General features: G+C 41.3%; 1 protein-coding gene across 1 annotated transcript; it reads left to right on the top strand.

Moving 5' to 3' along the window:
• Nucleotides 1-6,070: 6,070 nt before the first annotated feature.
• On the top strand, nt 6,071-12,252 carry LOC147310999 (histone H1-like; the record flags this gene model as incomplete). Its single annotated transcript, XM_086265908.1, has 1 exon — nt 6,071-12,252. A coding segment is annotated over one exon (435 nt), but the record flags the coding sequence as incomplete, so codon positions are not given.
• Nucleotides 12,253-12,528: the final 276 nt, after the last annotated feature.

The raw sequence follows: 12,528 nt of genomic DNA, 5'->3' as shown, positions 1-12,528 counted from the left end.
GGGCAACAAAGGAGTGGCTCCGTAAGAAGCATTTGAAAGTCCTGGAGTGGCCTAGCCAGTCTCCAGACCTCAACCCCATAGAAAATCTGTGGCAGGAGTTGAAAGTCCGTGTTGCTCGGCGACAGCCCCAAAACATCACTGCTCTCGAGAAGATCTGCATGGAGGAATGGGCCTAAATACCAGCTACTGTGTGTGCAAACCTGGTAAAGACCTATAGTAAACATTTGACCTCTGTTATTGCCAACAAAGGTTATGTTACAAAGTATTGAGTTGTGTTTTTGTTATTGACCAAATACTTATTTTCCACCCTGATTTACGAATAAATTCTTTACAAATCCTACCATGTGGATTCATGGATTTTTTTTTCACATTCTGTCTCTCACAGTTGAAGTGTACCTCTGGTGCAAATTACTGACCTCTGTCATCATTTTAGGTGGGGGAACTTGCACAATCGGTGGCTGACTAAATACTTTTTTGCCCCACTGTATGTCATATGGAATGTAATTAAGTACTGTCATATAAAGGTACTTGCACTTTACTTGAGCATTTCCAAATTGGTCACCTTTGTGCTTTTGCTTCACAACATTTCAAAGATATACACCACAACATTCACTTAAAGTCTTTGGTATTTGTGTTAATATAATATTCAGATTTTACATATCAAACAAGTCAGTTAAAAGTTTAAAGTGTTACCAGCAGGAGCAGCTACAGCAGTTAAATGATATCTGAACATTAATTCAGCAGTAGTTACATATTCTTGTCCTGTAGGCAAATTCAGTATCTTGTTGGCTTTTTTGTAAAAAATAATGGTGACCACCAGTGCTACCGCTCAGCCTCTTGGTAGACACAACTATGGTATCAATTTCAAAATCCTACGCCGCCTTGTTCTCAAGTTATCGCATTCACAAACTTAGGCGTCTATGCTGCCTGCCTGCCCAGCGGCATGACTGAGAATGTTGAAAAGACAAAATTTCCATTTCTTCAGCTCAATAATAAGAAATAAAGAATATCTAAGACAACAAAAGGAATACACAATGAGAATATCTCAAAGATACATTCATGTGAAGATAAGTGACATACATCCATATTACACAGTACCCAGTATGTGCTGGTAGTAGTATCCACACAAACTCCACTAATTCAGCAGTCTGTCATGTTTCACTGACTGGTACAAAAACATAGCAGAACGATTACACTCTTGTGTAACAGTTGCCAAGGAATCCTTTTCATCAAATTCTAATGATTTAAAGGTGTAATGCAGTTAGTAAAATGGCATTCATTTGTGATTAGCCTTTTCCTTCTTGAATAAATATAAAACAAGACCTTGAGAAAAATATTTTTCTTGACTGATTTTATTTGTAGCTCTTTGGTCAAGAAAATAACTTCCTTTTGCTATGAATGTAGAACGTCTTATTAACACAGTACATATGTTTCATCACAGCAATTGTATTTTAATGGCATTGCATTTACATGTATATGATACAATAAAGTAATTAAAACCAAAATGTTACAAATAATAGTAATAGTGAAAAAAATTGTTGTACTGTCATGTAAGTTGCACACTGCTGTTACATTAACATCAAACTGGTCCTATTCCTTCACCTAAAAGTTACCAAAACTTAAAATTAAATCAACGGGGAACTAACTGCTTTTGATCTTCACATTGTGTTAAAACATCTTTGCAGACAGTTAAGATGTTTAATTACCTGACCTTCATAGAAGCAAAATATAAAGTATTCACTGTACCTGTATGATGGACGTGACTGAAACTGATAGCTTACATTTCTCCTGTGATGTTTTGCATAACGTCCAGGTTTTTCCACTTTGGAAAATTTGCAGCACAAGGGGATAACACATCTTTTTGTCCAGTGTGTTAACGGTTTTCGAGAAGCTTTTATTATTTGCCATGTTTAAACAACAGAACAACCCAGGTTGTTCATTGTTGGTCTTAAAGGCACAGTTTTATCATTGTTTAAATATCTATCAGAGAGGTCCTTTTCTGTTACTATTGGACAATACTCCACTTCCTTTGCCCCAATTTGTTGTGGTGTGCCTCAGGGGTCTGTTTTGGGTCCAACTCTGTTCTTGTCACAGTCTGGCGAGGGCAGACTGTATGAATTGATGAGAAGGACCCAAAACGCAGACCCCAAGGAACAGGGAACAAAACTTGAATGTTAACAAAAAGCAAGCTGTTTAATGAGGCTGGTAAAAGGTACAAACAAAAGGCAAGGCAAACTGAAGAAAAATTAACACAAACCTAAACTGGGAAATCTAAACAGCAATATGAAAAAACCTGGACATGAAACCTGGTGTAAGTAACATGGCGTGAACAACAGACGACCTGACAAGGAATGAACAGAAACACACAGACTAAATACACACAAGGGTGATCAGGGGAAGTGGAAACACATGGGGAAACAGCTGACACTAGTCTGACATAACGAGACAAAGGAAGCAAAGCTGACTACACTGAAATAGGACACAGACCTTCAAAATATAACTGGAAACATGTGACGCAGACAAGACAATATAAACTTGACAACATAAGACACGCAGCATGAAACACATGAAGGGCAAAGGGAAACTTAAATACAGCGGTAGAAAACACAAAGGGAAACTAATAAACAACTTAGCTACCCTAAAGAACTCAAACATATCATCCAAATAAACTAAAACTCAAAACGCTGGGTCAGACCCAGGAAAGTGACACTTCTCCTAATACATGCTACATTTGGGATTTATTTTTAGGAAATGCAACATCCCCTTTCACTGTTATGCTGATGCCCCCCAAATTTACTTCCCCTTCAAACTGGGTGTTTCTGTTCCACTGTAATGTTAAAGACTGGTTAGCACAAAATTTTCTCATCCTAAATGTAAATGAGACTGAAGTTATTGTTTTTGGAAGTCATTCGACTTTGGATAAGTTAACTGTTACTGTTAGATTTGTATTGTTGATTGTCATTTATGCTTAGAAATATTTACTTATATATGCTTAGAGTTTTGTAATTAGTTGTAGATTGGTAGAGGTTTTGATCCTTGATAGTCTGCAAACTTTGTGTGTATTAGACAGCACTTTGGGAGCATGAGAGGTCATACCGTGTCTTATTATTTTATGGTAGGATTAACGTAGTTGCGTCTGTTCTAGTCTAAGTGCTCTTTGTTTAGATGAACTGCAGGACTTCCTCACCGTGTTATCTAGGATGAACCATCTAGGGTGAGGGGGAGGCTACCCTCTTCCTGACCAAGGATGTTTGACCCTTTGATCAGCAGTCCACACACACACACACACACACACACACAGGCAAGGTACTCTTTGTGTATGTAGACGTCATATGTTAATGAACTTATGCATATTCATGTAACCTCAATAAAAGGACAGTGATACGGGAGAACGGACGAGAGCTACTGGGGTCAAGCGAAGGAACGGTGCCTGTCCGGTTCTCTCCCGTGCACGAGTACCATGAAGAAGTTTGCCTACTTGTGTCTTGCTTGCAGTGTAATTATATTGTCTTAACGTTCCAGCGAATAGGTTTATGCTACAAACCTATCATTAATTGGTCCTTCGATGCTGGAGCCCTGGAATCGCATTCACCGAGGGGAGGAGAGGCACGCTGAAAGACTGACGTCAGCCAGGAAGTTCCTGTGGATTCGCTGTATGTCTTTTCTCCTCGATGAATGGCGATTGGCGGGATTCGAGGCTGATATTACACGCTAAGCAACACCGAGTAAGTTTAGAGTCCAACTCTATAACTGTACGTCTTCGCCGCTCAGTGGGGCGTTGTCCGTGGCCGCTTAGTGGGGCTAAAATTACGTCTTCGCCGCTCAGTGGGGCGTTGTCCGTGGCCGCTCAGTGGGGCTAAAATTCGCCGTCTAAGTGGGGCGATGTACAAAGCCGCTCAGTGGGGTTTTTTGTACAGAAGCATTAAGTCGCAGAGTTGCGCAGTTCGAACTTTTTTTGGTTCGCCGTCTTAGTGGGGCGAAATACAGACCGCTGTGTGGGGTACTGTAGTGAGTTCTCCACCGCTCAGTGGGGTGTTGAGAAGTTCCGCGGGGTCCAGATTGTGCTGGACAGTAGGCCTATTTTGTGTTGTTGTCATTGTCGTCGTCGTCGTTGTTGTTGTTGTGTGTGAGTGTGTGCGGAGCAGAACATGTGGTCTGTGACACCGACTGTTGTTGTTATCATGGGTTTCTAAGCAACCAAGAGTGAGTCGGAGGGAGACAGACGTTTGTGCTGGACTTTGCTCCTGGCAGCACAAAGTATTTATGTAAAAAAGAGAGAGAGCGACGGCTCCACAGCTGCGCGGGTTCACGCGAGCGCGGTCACGCGGACCTGAGCCGTGCGGTTAATCGCAGGCTTATAAATGGAAGAGATTCAAATGTTAGAAGTTTTCAGAAAACACACCAGCCTTGGAGAGCTGTGGAGAAGGCCAGCCCACATCAGCAGCACTTAAGATATGCTCTGGTGAATGGCTTTCCCCCCACCCCTTGCTGACACAATGTTTATTCTTTAGCTTGCCCTGATCGACAGCAGCCTGTGTGCCAGACCATAGATTTAATTGAGGTGGATAGTTGTTAAAAGTAATCTACATTAAGCTTGTGGTTGCTTAAATTCAGTACAATGACATGTGAGGTGAAGTGATATAGGTAAATATTTAAACTCATGAAGTGCATAGAGGCACTTGACCTGTGTGGAAGACGGTCGTCTTGTTATGAGCCATTGTTGAGATATGGAGCACACCTGTGAAAACAACTAATATGCTCAACCCTGTATGAAACATCTAAAAATACATGATGGAGAAGCTGTGTTGAATATGTAAGTGTAAGACTTTGCCACTGTGGGCAGAGCATGCAACTACTGTGTGATGTCGCGTTGCAGTTTTGTTTTTGTTTTTTGAGCTGATGAGCAAGCTACACATTATCAGATCAAGAGCTGTCTGAGAACTACTCAAAGAGAGGGAAACAGAGAGTGTGCAGCGTTTCCATGAGCAGTTTTTCTGCACCTTGACTCGTGTGTGTGTGTAGCATCAGCATCATGTTTTTGTTTATTTGTTTTGTTGGATTAAAAATAATTAAATAAACTGGTGATCATGCTTATGGATCACCATGGCACATATCTCCAGCCATATGGTTTATTTATGCAGATGAAAAAGTGAGTGTGAATGTGTCTGACATCACAGTGTTTTTGTGCACTGTGCAAAAGTGATTGCCTCTGATTGTGAGTGAGAGCGGTGATTTTGCAGGTCACCAGCTATTTAAAAAAAAAAAAAGAAGAGTGAAAAAGAGAGAGAATTTATATTGTAGATGAAAAATAATCATAGGAAAAAGGTTTTGTGTTGATCAGCCGAAAAACAACTACAATGTCATTTTCTGCTTTTAAGAAAGGATTGTTCACACAAACACAGACAGAGAGAGAGAGAGAGAGAGAGATGTGTGTTGATTAAGCAGTGATGATAATAATGAACATGTCTTAGTTTGTCACTTTCAGGTGAAAAGCAGACCTGAATCAATTTTCCACATGCAGCAGTCGGAAGAAAGTTATAGTTTAACATCATTGGAAACATGCAGGCCAAGTTTCTGGCTGACTTATTTACAGTGCCATGTGTTTCTCAACCTCACAAGCGAGCTCACTCCTCCCTGAAGATAAGGAATGCAGCTCCAAAGCAATAACATGATAAAGAGACAGCAGCAAGTCCTGAGCACAAAAAGTCCCAGCAAAGCAGCAGCAATGTGGATAAACAGCAGCAGAAGAAGAAAGCAAACCCATCTTCCTGTCTGATTGGTTGAATTTCACGGAGGGGCGAGCAAGATGGCAGCGTGAAGAGGAGTTTTTGTTTGAGTTCTCAGCACGAGACACATATCTGACGTCTTTCTGGCCTTCGGGACTTTTTTGGAGATCAGCGCGCTAAACTTGCTGGATCTGAGGCCAGGGTCTGCGGCGGCAGCATGTTGAAATGCTCAAAAAGGACTGAGTGACTTGGGCAAGCCACATGCGGCTAGCGACATGAAAGAAATGGACCCTTCATGATGCGTTCAACGTGCCAGCGCTGTGGTGGGAAAGGCTCCATCATAAACACGCCCTGCGCCCTGCGCCGAGGTTCAGGCCAAGAAGAAGAAGACGATGACTTCCAAGCCCAAGAAGGTCGGCCTCAGCGTGGGCGAGCTGATTGTGAAAGCCGTGGCCGCTTCCAAGGAGCGCAACGGCCTGTCTGTGGCCGCTCTCAAGAAGGCTCTGGCTGCCGGAGGCTACGATGTGGACAAGAACAAGGCCCGTGTCAAGACCGCCATCAAGAGCCTGGTGGCGAAGGGCACTCTGGTGCAGACCAAGGGCACCAGGACCTCCGGATCCTTCAAGATGAACAAGGCTACTGAGAGCAAAGCCAAGAAGCCCGCCGCGGCCAAAGCCAAGAAACCGGCAGCAGCTGCTAAGAAGTCGCCCAAGAAGGCAGCAGCAGCACTTCAGCTACTAGACAGGACAAAGCTGAAGGAGAACTGCCGGGACTGTTGAAGTGGGAGAGGACAAAAGAGTGAGAGGACAACAGAGTGAGAAGACTAGGTGAGAACACATAGGAATTATTTAATGTGGGAAATCAAAATTTGGGTTAGCAAACCTGGGGAAAAGAAAACTGACTGCTTAAGTTGGAAAATTGAGACGGAGTCTGAAACATTGCGAAAATAGAAACATATACAAAATCACACACACACAAGCAGAACATGCATTAACCCTACTAACAATTCCAAACACAAAATGACTCATGAAGACTCATAGCACATTAGTTAAGAAATGATTAAATAATAGCAGAGAAGTGTGTAGGAAAGGCAGCTTTAAGAACATGCTCTGCTGGAGATGCAGCTCCACAGACATGCATTAGACCTGCCTAATAACACAAACCCATGCAATGAAAATTAGCTTGTTATCTTTCATCAGTGTTAAAATAGTGTCAATTTAGCAGACACTTGTTATTAAATACTGAATTTATCCAATGCAAAAAATTGACTCTCCAGGTTGCAGGACAACAGTTTAACTTTTGTGGGAAAAAAGATCCTGGTTTGACCAACCAGTGATCAGACAATAAATTTAGTTGTTAAAATGGTAAATTGGGAGAAGCTTCCTGCTTGATTGAGGCAGCACATGTAATTTACTGTATGAGGGAAATTGTCTTTTGTGATACTATTTTGAACATGCTTTTCTGTCGTCCTGTCAACTTAGTGGGTTAATAGCTGATATGCAAATTAGTTGATCGGTTTTAGATTAATGAAAGGTGACTGAATTCTAGTATGAGTGAATGAGATGTGTTGGAGTTGTTGTGTGTTGAGTGGAGACTCTAAAACACTGAGTTTCCTGTTTTGATGTGTGAGTGAATCCTGTATTTAGATACACAACTCTGAATACATCAGAACAAACGTCTTTTGTGAAGTGCATGACAGCATGTCACATGTTTTATGATGAAGGGAAAAAGGAAAAATTGAATAAAATAGATCTGTGGCTTAAATGAGTGAAGAGCACAGACCGGGTGATTAAACTCATAGCTAATATGACATTAGGGTTATGTTGTGTGTTGTGCAGTTGATGGTTGGTTTGGAGTGAATCTAGCTGATGATTCTTCTCCTGTTGTGAAGATGATGAGGAGTTTGTGTCATGACTTAACAAGGCCTTTTTATTTTGATACTTTCACAGTGCACTGAGAGTTTGGTTTGATAATCTCTGTTATTTTTTATTTTTCATTTTTGAACAAGCACTGATTTTTGCTTGTGAATTTCTTTTCTTTGAGCAGATCTGCAAGTCGGGAATTAAAAGCGTTACACGTCGTCAAGAAAATTGTTGCAAGTGGGTTTCTCCACATTTAAAATGGGTTCAGGAGAAAGCCACTTATTTGGGACAATTAGGAAATGAGAGTCCCCCCCAAAAAGGATTCAACGAGGAAATCCGGTCTAAATTATTTTTCTTTTTGAAATAACGTCGTTTTGCTGAGCGTGGAAACGAATGCGATGATAATTTCCACAATTAGCAAAAGAAGGAACCACTGAGTGAATGAGTAAGAATTTTAAAATAACTGACTGACTGACTGAACATGATTGTGTGAAGCTAACCCCCACCTGACAAAGGTGCAGATGAACCCATGTGTTTCCTTTTACAGGAGCAGAAAGATGACAGCAACACTCGAGGTTGCATGATGATTTAACCTTTTAAATGCCATTTTCTGTGTCTGTGCATTTATCAGGTGTGTTATTCATAGGCTTGAGTTGCTCACAGAGATAACTGTGACAAAGTATGCATACGCCTGCGCAAGCACTAATATTTGCATTTTCTTTTCTTGCAGCATGCCAGTTCTTCATGTGAATTGATGATGCGATTTATACCAGGACAACTGGTTGATGTTTTTTCCTACTACAGGATTTCTGGGTTTATGTGTGAGGAAAACTGTGTTTACAGGTTATGAGTGGTGATGCTGTTGCATTGTGTTGATGGGAAAATGTGAAGGTTACTTTGATAATGTGAATAACATGTGTGAAATTTCCTGTGTTGAGAACTGGTGTTACTTCTTTCCACAGCTAGGGTTGACTTTATGGTGTTTTTATGGCACCTCTGGAACCTGTTGACCTGTGTCTGACCTCTGTCTGACTACAGTCAATGTGTATTGCTAATGTTAGTTTCTTTGAGAATGCTGTGGAAGATTCAGCTGAAACAGACAAGTGACATGAGTAAAACAAATAAGAGATACAGTGTTTCTGGGATAGTTTGATATGGGCTCATTAGCTGGCCACTTTTGAGCCCATAGTAATATATAAGTGGAGTGACTTTGCTTAAGAGCAGTCACCGATTACATTAATGTTGCCTGAGTAGATGGGGTGATCCATGTCTGAGGCGACTTATGAAAATAATTGTAGTTTACTGATTTGAGAAAACCTGCACATGACACTTGTCTTGCTGATGTTGAATGCTTCTTGTCCTTATGATACAATTGTTTACAGGTATGGAGTTTGATTTTACTTCCAGATTTTGTTTTCCAGGCCATGATGGTGTGTATGCAGGCTCCTGGGAGAGCCAGGTGTTAAGCAAACTTAATATGCAAAGCACACTAACATTTTCATTGCAGGATTATAGGTCCAGGGTGGTGCTGCTCCAGGGGAGGAGATGCCCTGATGTTGCCTGGGACATGATCTAGCTAATCTTTTTCTTTAAGACTGGAATCCAGGTTTGGTGAGTTGACGCATGGGTGTGTCCATGCGTCAAGAGGAGGGGTCCAAGGATTAACATTAAACAATGTTTTTTATTATTGTTGCAGTGATTTGTGTGATTAGCCGTTTTATTTACAAATATTAAACCTATGCAAGTGGTGCACCCATGTTCAGATGAGGCTTTGATGGCCTATAAGTGAAGTTCACTGAACTAAAGAATGTGGTTTGATGATTGTTGACATACTCTCCAAATAGTTTGTCTTCCTAGCAAGGAAATACAGGTGCAGCAGTAATCTCCTGAGAAATCTTCAGAGGCCCAGTGAGAAGCGCATAGCTGACAGGACCAGGCAGTGGTTGAGGTCAAAGATCAAGCTGGTTGGGGCCCATCATGAAATCAGACCTTGGAGCCACAGCAAGGACCATGAAACTGCCTGCAAAATAGAGGAGAGGATCGTCCACAAGATGGGAGAGAGGCTTCAGGAGGATCAGAGATCATCTTCAGCACAGCAGACATCACACAGAGAGCTGTGCTACTAAGCTTCCAGGAAATCAAGAGGAGACTTCCCACAGCAAGATTTTAAATACAATGAAAGATTCAATATTGACGCTGAGGAAGACGACTAAGGTGTACGACGTGCTCTGCCTTAAACCTTCAGCAGCATTGGAACATAAACACTCAGGGGATGAGGAGCGTGCCAAGCTCCATCGACAGCGTAGAAGGAGTTCGAGGATGACATCATGATTCTGTGAAAAGCACAGGAACCAGAAGCTATGGTGGTGATAACAGCAGTTTCCTATGAACATCACCTAACGCTGTGCCACTGTACTGTGCATACGATGACACTCTGAAGGCTGCTGGGATCATAATAGCAGTAAGACAACCCTGCACCCTTTCCACAGAGGTGTTTTCTGCAGAGTATGGACAATGAAGGACAATGAAGGAGTCATAAATATCCCCCTCACAGGACGAAGGCCTGAAGTGAGGTAATGGGAGGCCATAAAACTAGAGTGCTGAGAGGTCTGCAGCTTTGGAAATAGCTGAGAACCATGTTGACAAACAACAAAACCAACTGGTATGTTTGAATGTTTATTCTACATACATTTGGACTCTGGTCCTATGGACAACGATGGAAACAACTGGAAGAGACATTCATGACGCCCTGCAGAACTCAAACCACTCTGCAGAGAGGCATGTGATGTGCACACCTGGAGGAAGCATTACCAAGCTGAGATGTTTTTGAAAATGTTACTTTTTTATTTTCACTATTAAATTAACAATTTCTTTGTTTGCTCGTAAGATGCAGTTTGCCATGAGATGAGCTCAATGAATGGGATAACTGCTAATACATTTGTTGAACTGTGTACCTTTTCAGTAATTTAGGGTGATTTGACATATGCTGAGTATAAAAATGTTTGCATTGAAACTGTCAGACATGAGGTATTCATACCTGGGAACTTTTCAGGCATAAAGGTCAAAAAGGGGGGAAATGTTAGATTTGTATTGTTGATTGTCATTTATGCTTAGAAATATTTACTTATATATGCTTAGAGTTTTGTAATTAGTTGTAGATTGGTAGAGGTTTTGATCCTTGATAGTCTGCAAACTTTGTGTGTATTAGACAGCACTTTGGGAGCATGAGAGGTCATACCGTGTCTTATTATTTTATGGTAGGATTAACGTAGTTGCGTCTGTTCTAGTCTAAGTGCTCTTTGTTTAGATGAACTGCAGGACTTCCTCACCGTGTTATCTAGGATGAACCATCTAGGGTGAGGGGGAGGCTACCCTCTTCCTGACCAAGGATGTTTGACCCTTTGATCAGCAGTCCACACACACACACACACACACACACACACACACACACACACACACACACACACACAGGCAAGGTACTCTTTGTGTATGTAGACGTCATATGTTAATGAACTTATGCATATTCATGTAACCTCAATAAAAGGACAGTGATACGGGAGAACGGACGAGAGCTACTGGGGTCAAGCGAAGGAACGGTGCCTGTCCGGTTCTCTCCCGTGCACGAGTACCATGAAGAAGTTTGCCTACTTGTGTCTTGCTTGCAGTGTAATTATATTGTCTTAACGTTCCAGCGAATAGGTTTATGCTACAAACCTATCAGTTACCCTCAGTTCACTTGCTTGTCATCAGTCTCACACTGTAAGAAATCTTGGGAGTGTTTTTAGATAGCTTTTATTAATTAGAGAGGCAAGTGTCCACAGTTCAAACCAGTTTTTATCTGTTATGTGAAGCTTTATCTTCCTCCAAAACACCTAGAAACACTTATTCATGCCTTCATCACCTCTAGACTGGACTACTGCAATTCTCTCTATTTTGGTCTTCGCCACTCATGTCTTGCAGTTAGTCCAAAATACTGCTGCTCATCATTTAATAGATGTTAGAATGTATGAATGTATCACTCCAGTTTCAGCAAATTTACACTGGCTCCCTGTCAAATACCATATTAGTTTTAAGATTTTTTTTACTTAACTTTTAAAGTTTTAAATAATATGGCACCCAGCTATTTAAGCAAACTCCTCAACATTTATAACCCCAAAAGAGCACTGAGAGCTCTTAATATAACCGAGGTCTCGATTGAATCCTATTCAGTCTTTTAAATTGCGTCTTAAAACTCCCCTTTTTTCCATTTTAAACCTCTTATAGTCCCACACGTTGGAAATGTTGTAGTCCTCTGCATTTAATCCCTTCACTCAGTGAAGCAGTGGGCAGCTACCAATCCAGCGCCTGGGGAGCAGTGTGTAGGGACGGTACCTTGCTCAAGGGTACCTCAGGGTAGCTTGGATTCGGTGGATTCGAGTCCCCGACCTTCCGATCAAGGGGCGACCACTCTACCTGAACTATCCCCACCCCCCACAATGTTGGCTTTTAACTCAAGTTAATAACCTCAGACCTGTTTTTTAATGTTAATACAATGTCCTCTCATTTATCTGTATTTGTTTCTCTATTTTCTTCTCTTGTTCCTAACTGATTGTGAAGCACTTAGGTCAACTCTCTTGCTTTTAAATGTGCTATAAAAATAAAGTTTGAATTGAATTGAATTGAAGTTCATTGGACACAAGGCCAATTGGAATGTGATTGATTGGTGATTTCAGTGCATCTTTGTGAGATTAATGTATATGCAGATTGCCTGCTCACTTTCATTATACTTTTCTGATCTACACAGTGGGTAATTAGCAACTTCAAGGGACAAGATCTAGACCTTCTGCTGAGTTTTGAATTTTGTTGTATATCTGTCTTTTCATGTAACATTAGTCATTCAGACTATTCCAGGAAACTTCAACCTTCAAACTTAAACTGTGTTATAGAAATGTTATTAGAAG

This window comes from Aulonocara sp. 'chitande type north' Nkhata Bay, linkage group LG16, assembly GCF_057382095.1.
Source record: "Aulonocara sp. 'chitande type north' Nkhata Bay isolate Kocher_YH1m ecotype deep benthic linkage group LG16, A_spYH_male_GT1.1, whole genome shotgun sequence".
NCBI classification, from domain to species: Eukaryota; Metazoa; Chordata; class Actinopteri; order Cichliformes; family Cichlidae; genus Aulonocara; species Aulonocara sp. 'chitande type north' Nkhata Bay.
Note: the sequence above shows the minus strand (reverse complement) of the source record. Positions and strands in the feature narration are given on the sequence as shown.